Source organism: Cebidichthys violaceus, unplaced genomic scaffold (assembly GCF_023349555.1).
Source record: "Cebidichthys violaceus isolate CVI_PGR_0920_01 unplaced genomic scaffold, fCebVio1.0.p SCAF_88, whole genome shotgun sequence".
NCBI classification, from domain to species: Eukaryota; Metazoa; Chordata; class Actinopteri; order Perciformes; family Stichaeidae; genus Cebidichthys; species Cebidichthys violaceus.
Window position 1 is genome coordinate 223,345 of NW_027176973.1, and position 10,618 is coordinate 233,962.

Below are 10,618 nucleotides of genomic sequence, written 5' to 3' on the forward strand. Positions count from 1 at the left end.
ATTATAGTTTATGACAAACATGACTCGCGTGACTTTCATACCACCGGGTCACGCCTTGTTCCACATTTGTCTTCACCTCTTCATCTCTTTTATTAGACTGTTCCTAATAAAACAATACAGATACAGATGTTATACAATAAGCACTCAACCTACGACAAAACAATGAAGATTACATTTAATAAATCTTCCTCTGAGTCAAAGTGCAGAATCACTTGTGAGGAAATTTACAATCTACAAACAACAAACACTTGAACTACGACGTCCGTCCGTCCCTCCATCCATCCCTCCATCCGTCCCTCCATTCATCCATCCATCCGTCCCTCCATCGTCCATCATCCATCGTCCGTCTGGGGCCGTTTACCAGTTGGACTACCCAGAAAACCTCTAAAGGGAGGCGTCCAGGAGGATCCTGATCAGATGTTGAACCTCCTCAGCTGGTCTCTTTGAACGTGAAGGAGCAGCGTCTCTACACCGAGCTTCCTCTGGATGTCTCCTCTCCCCATCTCTAGTCCAAGGTTTCCTACGAGTCATTTCAGACGCTTGGTCACTACCGTAAGCTCACGACCACAGCTGAGGGTCTAGAAGGACCAGTGAATGTAGAGCCTCCATTAGACCCTCACAACTTGAACAAGACCCTGAGATACCTGAACTGCCTCGCTCGAGGCAGTGACTAACGAACACTGTAGCTGCCGCAGCTGAAGCTCACGAGGACCGGCTTGAAATATGTTAAGTTGGTCACTGATTCTCAGGTTCTCACAGCCCACAGAGCGACGGTACTCTGACCGGGATTGTGAGAACCTGAGCGGCACGAGTCCTTGTGGTTAGGAGGAACTTTCCAAAAGGAGAACAGCAGCGTTCGCACATGTCAACAGCAAACCACAGTCAGAGAAAACATGGACAAGGCTGCTATTGTTCTCGGATCAAGGAAGGCTGAAAGAGAATCTGTGTAAACCTGTTACACCCACAGATCTACCTGTTGACTGTTTCCGTTTGAGTCATCGCCAGTGGAGCATTTATACAACCCTAACCAGCAGGACGTCCTTCTCGTCTCTTACTACGGCCTCCCTCACCATTATTTATGCTCTGCTGAATGGAGAGAGATACTATGAGACCCAGAGCTTGGCCTCTACCCTTCCACTGTCTGCTAGCCTTAAATCACCACGAGTCTGGCTTTCGTTCACGTTGACGGCTGCTCATGCCCGCGTGTGTTGCTCCTGGTTTTATTGGACTGTTGGCTTCCAAAGTAACGGCATCAAATACCAGATTAGAATCCAATTCAGTCACTTGACGCCATCACCAGCAAAGAGTTTTTGTGTTTCATGTTGCCGTTTTACAAACGAACAGACCGGGCCGAACAAACCCACTCGAGTCTTTTTCCTGAGGAGGCGATGGAAACCTCAAACAGGGCTGAGAGGACCGTGATTAGTTATTGAGTGTACTTGACTTCATGAAGTTTTAAAATGGGCGGGCACCAGTGTTTTGGTTTAATGAGTGACCGTGTTACCTGGTGACTCTCAGCCTGAACGCTTCCTGGTTGCTCATAGTGACGGCAGCAGAACACGTCGCAAAAAAGTAAACTAAAAAACTTGAATAGTAAAACTATTCAAATTCAACTATTTCCAATAACTCCAGAGCATCCAACAGTTATTTATATTTATATATATATATATATATAAATAACTGTTTATTATATAACATTCACAACATGTTTTTATCTCAGGAAATATTCTTCATCGATCCATATTTGTTGGTGTATTTAACCTTTCAAAAACATGTTCACTGCGGTCAGAAAAGCTCCTGCATCAATCAAATGAGTTGCATTTTGTATTAGAGACGAGGACAGACGTTAAAAAAACATATAAACATAAAACATATAACAGACATAAACCTCAACAGAAGCTCTGAATGTTCAGGAAGCTCACAGAGAAACCTGCGTTCTTGTAAACGTTGCAGTCAGAGACCAACTGTTCCAGTCTTCAGGGTCCATAGAGATGTCTGAGGCCTGAACAGGACCAGCTGAGGTTTATGAGCCTGCAGAGCTCTCTGTCTCCTCAGGGTGACAGAGAGGACAGCATGGGGGGGGGGGCAGTAAAGCACCTGTCTGCCTGTAAATCTGGACCAGACCGGGGGGGGCATAGCTTCTATGTTTTTAAGTTTAAAACCAGACCAGGAGTCCTGATGACGACGCCGTGAACCTGCCTTCATGAACCACGGACCGACTCTTTGTCTCAATGATAGGTCGTCTCATCAACACTTCCTTTAAGTCATGTGGTATTTTATGACAACATGAACTAGCGCTTTTCACAAATATGTCCGTCTTTATTTCACTCTTCTGTTACCGGAGACTTTCCCTCCTCCTGCACCCAAACAGTAAGAAAAGTCTTGTTTTAAGACGAGGGAAAGAATATGAACGATGAAACACTTAAATGACTACTGTCAGCGCTCAGCTGTGGAGAGGAGAGGTATCTGATGTTAGTCTGCCCTCTTCTGGACTGAGCAACAGCTACAACTGTAGAGGCTCCATTCAGAGGAAGGAGGACGCAGAAGTAACCGAGTCATCAGAAGTAGGGTTGATGTTCACCGGAGGTTTGATCCGGAGCATCAAGACGAGCAGAAGCTCTGCTTTCACTGTGAGCTGAACGTATCAATGCAGAAGTAAAGGCATCAACACAAGAGCAAAGGACGCTCACTGACTAAAGGAGACAACAGGCCCAATGAGTCACACAACAGCTGTAAACACTCCATTGATCATTTAAGGAGACAATGAGAGCATGAAGAATGTTAGGAGCATCATCTTGAGGCGTTAGGATACGATTACTCTACAACATATACTCAGGTATCTTCAGAGCCAGAATGAATACAGATCATCATGAGGAATACCATAAATAAGGATCAACATGAGGGTTAGAATCAGTGAATCATGTCATTCATTAATGTTCATCATCATTGTTGGAGCATATTAGAACCTCAGTGACCGGAGAGGCAGAAGTGTTTCAGCTCGCTGTGGCTCTTAAGAACCATCTTGATTCTTTCATTTAACGTTCCTTTACAGAATGAATACTAGTCCACTTCCACTTCTATTTAATACAGAACAGTTTGATATAAATCCCCGAACAAACCCTCATCAGTTGAATCTATTACTCAACACATTACAACCATGTTATCATTACACGAGAGGTACACAAGCTGTACAACCTACTTCGATAGGTGAACCTATGTGCATCCTAAATGAATGGACATCAGTGTCCTGGTGAAAGAAGAAGCAGAAGTCTGATTGAGATAAACATCACTTTTACCAGAAAGACGTAAACAAAATACATATATATACATTACAGTCACCCATATACATTAAAGAAGTCACCTTTATGGAGAACACGGTTAGCAAGTCAAACGGTAATGTCCCACAGAGTAATGTGCATTAGTACAGCGCTAGTGACCCTCTAGGTGGCGCCGGAGCAGGAAACTGTGAATTCAGTTGTCCACTTCTTACGGTCTCTCAGGGCCCCTCTGAGTGCCTTCAGTCAACAGTTGTGAGTTCAACACATATTTCAGACGAGCTGACAATTCTAGTTACAGTCTGTATTGTGAGAGCTGATGCCGCTCAAGAAGTTTGTACATATTGTAATTGTCAGATTCAGGTTGCCACAGGTTCACTTCCATGATCCAAAACTTTAAAAAATTAAAAAAACATTAACCCCCCCCCCCCCCCAACAGTGTAAAGTCAGTCTTGGTAAACCTCAAACAAGTTCAACATTTGGCGTCCGGCTGTCTGCTCCTCTCCCAGTAGCTCGTCATCTGAGCGATGCTCGTCGTCGTCGCTGCGATCACTTTTGACAGGCTGCAGCCGCTCAGAGGATGCTCCGGGGCGACGATGAACATAGTTTCTTCCGGAGGGTCGGTGGGGGAGATGCCCAGGCGCTTCAGGCACATACCCAGGTAGGCGTCTTCAATGAAGATCGCTTTAATCTGAGGAGAGACTGCCAGGATCTTGGCCGGCAGGTCCAGGGACATGACGTAGGCCATGCCCAGAGGATACGGGGGGTACTCTGGCTCCGCTATCACGTGTTTGGGCATGTAGAACTTGTTGAATGGGTTTCGTAAAACCGGGCTGTGCCACCACACCAGACCGGTCATGTAGTTGCGTTTGGCCGTGCTGGGATCCAGCAGCAGTTTCACCACATTGTGGACATGCAGTAACATATCAGAGTCAATCTTCATGGCATAGGAAGCCCCGACGCAGCGCGCAGCCAGCCACTCCAGCATCACCATAGTCTTGATGGTCAGATTGCGGTAGCTGTCCTGGAAGTTACTCTGGATCAGGTCGTGGTGCTGCAGGTTCTCCCGTTTGAGCTTCTCCTGCTGCTGCTCGGCATCAGCTGCCCCGGGTAGGCCCAGTACGAAGAGGGTCTCCACCAGCTGACCCAGAACCAGTTTGTCACTTCCCCACGTCTTCCGGATGGTGTCCCGAGCTGCAACGTCACCGGTTGCAACGTGAACCATCAGGACCAGGAAAGGAGTCTTGGTGTTACACGTGGGCGTGTCGTCCATGATGAACTGGTAGTTTCGTGGATAGGCCACGTGATACGGTCCAGGATCTGACGACGGCGCTGAAGTAATCCTGATTACGAAGGTCCAGTCCCAGTTGAGATAGATGAAGAAGATGGTCACTGCTCCCAGGATGCAGATCAAGAGGTGTCTGAAGTGTCTCCTCCCGTTCTCCATTAAAACTACAAACAGAAGAGACTCATTATGTCATCATGACGAGACTCTTTTCTCAGCAAAGATAATTCTGACAGCAACACACAATTCAGCAATCTACCATGTTTGAGAGATGAGTAAATGATGTAACAAACAAAAGCTGCAGGGAAATGGTGCCCTCATTCTTCATCGCCAGAGTCTTCCTCCAACGTCTGTCTTAACAGCTGTGAGTTGTAACGGCGGCCATGTTGGTTGTTTACATTCACTATTATAATTTAGGGGGCGTGTCTTTGGAGGGAGACCATAAGGGGCGGACTGTCACTGATGAAGACTTGGACACTTTCTCTAGATTTAGAGACTTTTGGAGCTAATGATGCTAATGATGCTAATGATGCTAATGATGCTAATGATGCTGTCAACAAAGTTGAGCTGGCTGTATTTGTTTGGATATTACTTGTCTTAGTAAGAATCTCTGTGGAACAGCAAGCTAACATTAAGGTGATACCATCTCTTCAAGAGATGACTTCTGTCATAAAGGCCTATTGAATTTCACACACACACACACACACACACACACACACACACACACACCTTTAAACTGGTTAAAAAGGATGAGGTTTTCGTCACATTTCTAAATCATTGAGCACGCGCCTCGTTTCCTGGATGTGGAAACGCAGACCGAACAACAAGGAGCTGACGTGTTACTGAGAAGAACTTCCTCTAAACTCTGGACGGATAACAGAGACCTGAGGTCCGAGGTGAACGATGTCTTCACAAACATCACTGGAGACTGTGGTATCACAGATTCACTTTGTGTACATTTCTTTTGTAAATATCTAATTGTACTGAGCTGAAATACTATTTAATCTAAATAATAATACAATAAATGAAATGTAGGTCAATATTTCTTGTTCTCAGACTGTGAGGTCCATTCCACAGCGACCCATTGTAACCCATTGTAACCCATTGTAACCCATAGCGACCCATTGTAACCCATTTATTAATGAGCTCAACGCTTCAGTCCGAAGCAGAGGAACTAAGATGGTGCCGTACCAGGAAGTAGAGCCTCCGTCCCGAAGCTGTCCTCCTCCTCTCTCACTCTTCTTACGTTCACTCTCTGGTCTCACACTTCTTTATCTGCTCCACACACCCCCCCCCCCCCCCACACACACACACACACACACACACACACACACACACACACACACACACACACACACACACGTGACCCACGGCAGCGACACAAACAAGCTGAAGTAAATGTGATCCGCAGCACAAAGCAAGCGTCACCAGAGAGGCTGAATCCTGTTTGTGTTATGAAGTCTGACTTCCTCCTCTTCCTCCTCCTCTTCCTCCTCCTCCTTTTTTTTCTTCTTCCTCCTCCCCCTCAAGCCGATACACTAAACGAAACCATAAACTCATGTTTACAATGTTTACTGAGGGAATAAATCAAGAGAGAAGTAGAGTCATTTTAGACTAGACTTCTATACAGCCAGAGGAGTCGCCCCCTCTGTTCTGTCTGTGGTTCTGTCTGTTCTGTCTGTCTGTTCTGTCTGTTCTGTCTGTTCTGTCTGTCTGTCTGTTCTGTCTGTGGTTCTGTCTGTCTGTCTGTTCTGTCTGTGGTTCTGTCTGTTCTGTCTGTGGTTCTGTCTGTTCTGTCTGTGGTTCTGTCTGTGGTTCTGTCTGATGGCTCTTGTTCTGTGGTTGTAATGTAATGCTGCACGATGTAGCCTGAAGTACTAAATATGCAGAACGTTCATATTCTGTTTCTATCACTGAAGTACATTTTAATGTAGTCGTTCATCACAGTTTGAGGTACTTTGTGTACTTCTGGCTAGATTACTGCCTCATCGTGGGTTTTATTTTATGTCAAAAGTAACTCAAAGTGTCAAGTACACGTAGTGGAGCAAATAATACTTCCTTCTGAAAGGTAGTGGAGCAGAAAGTACTACTTGAGGCGACGCTGGTTATCAGTTCAGGGTTGTTGTTCACAGTACTTCATGTACTACCATCTATAGTTCACAGTACTTCATGTACTACCATCTATAGTCCACAGTACTTTGTGTACTACATCTATAGTTCACAGTACTTCGTGTACTACATCTATAGTTCACAGTACTTCATGTACTACATCTATAGTCCACAGTACTTTGTGTACTACATCTATAGTTCACAGTACTTCGTGTACTACATCTATAGTTCACAGTACTTCGTGTACTACATCTATAGTTCAAAGTACTTCATGTACTACATCTATAGTTCACAGTACTTCATGTACTACATCTATAGTTCACAGTACTTCATGTACTACCATCTATAGTTCACAGTACTTCGTGTACTACATCTATAGTTCAAAGTACTTCATGTACTACATCTATAGTTCACAGTACTTCGTGTACTACATCTATAGTTCAAAGTACTTCATGTACTACCATCTATAGTTCACAGTACTTCATGTACTACATCTATAGTTCACAGTACTTCATGTACTACCATCTATAGTTCACAGTACTTCATGTACTACCATCTATAGTTCACAGTACTTCATGTACTACATCTATAGTTCACAGTACTTCGTGTACTACATCTATAGTTCACAGTACTTCATGTACTACCATCTATGGTTCACAGTACTTCATGTACTACCATCTATAGTTCACAGTACTTCATGTACTACCATCTATAGTTCACAGTACTTTGTGTACTACATCTATAGTTCACAGTACTTCGTGTACTACATCTATAGTCCACAGTACTTTGTGTACTACATTTATAGTCCACAGTACTTTGTGTACTACATTTATAGTCCACAGTACTTCATGTACTACCATTTATAGTTCACAGTACTTCATGTACTACCATCTATAGTTCACAGTACTTTGTGTACTACATCTATAGTTCACAGTACTTCGTGTACTACATCTATAGTCCACAGTACTTTGTGTACTACATTTATAGTCCACAGTACTTCATGTACTACCATCTATAGTTCACAGTACTTCATGTACTACATCTATAGTTCACAGTACTTCATGTACTACCATCTATAGTTCACAGTACTTCATGTACTACATCTATAGTTCACAGTACTTTGTGTACTACATATATAGTTCACAGTACTTCGTGTACTACATATATAGTTCACAGTACTTCGTGTACTACATCTATAGTTCACAGTACTTCATGTACTACCATCTATAGTTCACAGTACTTCGTGTACTACATCTATAGTTCACAGTACTTCATGTACTACCATCTATAGTTCACAGTACTTCATGTACTACATCTATAGTTCACAGTACTTCATGTACTACCATCTATAGTTCACAGTACTTCATGTACTACATCTATAGTTCACAGTACTTCATGTACTACCATCTATAGTTCACAGTACTTCATGTACTACATCTATAGTTCACAGTACTTCATGTACTACATCTATAGTTCACAGTACTTCATGTACTACATCTATAGTTCACAGTACTTCATGTACTACCATCTATAGTTCACAGTACTTCATGTACTACCATCTATAGTTCACAGTACTTCATGTACTACCATCTATAGTTCACAGTACTTCATGTACTACATCTATAGTTCACAGTACTTTGTGTACTACATATATAGTTCACAGTACTTCGTGTACTACATCTATAGTTCACAGTACTTCATGTACTACCATCTATAGTTCACAGTACTTCGTGTACTACATCTATAGTTCACAGTACTTCATGTACTACCATCTATAGTTCACAGTACTTCATGTACTACATCTATAGTTCACAGTACTTCATGTACTACCATCTATAGTTCACAGTACTTCATGTACTACATCTATAGTTCACAGTACTTTGTGTACTACATATATAGTTCACAGTACTTCGTGTACTACATATATAGTTCACAGTACTTCGTGTACTACATCTATAGTTCACAGTACTTCATGTACTACCATCTATAGTTCACAGTACTTCATGTACTACATCTATAGTTCACAGTACTTCATGTACTACCATCTATAGTTCACAGTACTTTGTGTACTACATCTATAGTTCACAGTACTTCATGTACTACCATCTATAGTTCACAGTACTTCATGTACTACCATCTATAGTTCACAGTACTTCATGTACTACATCTATAGTTCACAGTACGTGTGTATTCCTGATACTAACATGGACTACTGTCTTTTCATGTTGTATTCATAAAAAGCTTTAACCTGATGATTCAAACATAAACCGTGACGTCTAAACCGTTGGAACCCTTAAAATCAGTCCCTACCTGACGTCCACAGTGACGTGGGAGCCTTCTTCTTCTTCGGTGGTGAGAAAAATCCTCCAAACACACTCTGATGATTGTGGATCACCGTCACCTGAGACTGACCACACCCCGAGTCTCACCAGACCTGACCCCCCCCCCCCGACCAGACCGCAGAATGAAGGCGGGGCTACAGCCTGGAGCTGTGTGGGTAGTGCACATGCGCAGTGGGACTAAAACCGGTACTTATCTGTTTTCCATCTTCAACCCTTAATGTTTCCGTTTAGATTTAATACTCCAGGCTGAACACGTGTCGTATTTAAATATTATATATATATATATATATATATATATATATATATATATAACATATATAACATATATATATATATATATATATATATAACATATATATATATATATATATATATATATATATATATATATATATATATATATATCATTCAGCTTCCTGAATCAGGGTTGTACTTCATTCACAGGTGGATCATCAGAGGAGCTGTTTTATTAAACCCTCCCATCAAATGATCCCACATCACGAGACTGAATGAATGATGTAATGTGCTTTTTTCACCACTAGATGGCACAATGACTTCAATGTTATCAAGAGTTATCTGAAACGTTTGTTTTGATGAATACACAATAAAACAGTTTGCTATTATAACCCACACAGTCTACAGATTAGACAAGTACACTCATAAAACACATACACAGTTTAGAGTCTGTGTCAGTAATCATCTGTTCGCTGAATGATGTCAGTGGTACTAGTGTAATATTGGATGAGGCACAATGTGCACATGAGAACCAGGTGTGTCCCGCTCACCTTTGTCACTGATTAACCTCCAAACAGGTGTGCAGCTCTGGAGACACCCAGTCGGGGGGGCCGTTGCTATGACGCGCAGCGAGAACACCAGCCTCCAATGTGATCCAAACATGCTGACGATAGGACAACACGAGACACTTCAGACCTCGAATGCATGTCGATGTGCTGTCAACAGAGGTGAAACCACGCTCTTCATGAACGTACAGATGAAGAAGGAATGGTAGAACATGTGAGCAGTGCTAAAGAAAGATGTTTCTAAATGCATAAACATCACATCACATATACGACATCAAAGAAAATGTAAAAATCCAACAGATTAAAAAAGTTGAAGCTGAAATAGCTGGTGCTGCTCGTACACTACAGCTGTATGAACCCAAAACAAACAGACTTTACTGCACCTTCATTGCACTAAACTGATGCTGACATAACTGCATCATGATGCAGATTTGTAAAAAGTCTGAATTCATTCTTCAGGGTCTGTGATGAGGTACAGCTCGTACAGCTTTTCTCCTTCCGTTTCTTTCTCGACTTCTAATGACTGGAAGTCAACTCAAACCGCATGACGCTTCAGCTTTCCCGGACCACTTATTAAGGCCTAGAAGGAAGCATGTCCAGCTGCAGATTTATCCCAATAATTAACAGTCCTGAATGTTGGATCATAAAGATTAAATCAAATTGGGATCATCAAATAATAATCTCATAAATAACAGCCCCCCCTTCTTTCTCCTGTGTGTCACGACCGAAATAGAATGCCGTCAGTTACAGAAGTACTGGTCTATGAGATGTGAGATGTAAAACCTGTTAGACAAAGATCCAATGTGT

The 10,618-nt window shown here is 42.5% G+C and overlaps 1 protein-coding gene across 1 annotated transcript; it reads right to left on the bottom strand.

Annotated features, from left to right (window-relative positions):
* Window positions 1-3,274: 3,274 nt before the first annotated feature.
* Window positions 3,275-9,075, bottom strand: LOC137866660 (beta-1,3-galactosyltransferase 2-like). Its single transcript, XM_068702704.1, has 2 exons — window positions 8,980-9,075; window positions 3,275-4,727 (listed from the first exon to the last, which is right to left on the bottom strand). Exon 2 carries the CDS (start codon window positions 4,720-4,722, stop codon window positions 3,748-3,750), a length of 975 nt encoding a protein of 324 aa, XP_068558805.1. The 5' UTR covers window positions 4,723-4,727; window positions 8,980-9,075; the 3' UTR covers window positions 3,275-3,747.
* Between the last annotated feature and the right edge of the window lie 1,543 nt (window positions 9,076-10,618).

Bases quoted from the DNA above. Each gene is read 5' to 3' on its own strand.
- LOC137866660 (XM_068702704.1), bottom strand. From the start codon at position 4,722: ATGGAGAACGGGAGGAGACACTTCAGACACCTCTTGATCTGCATCCTG.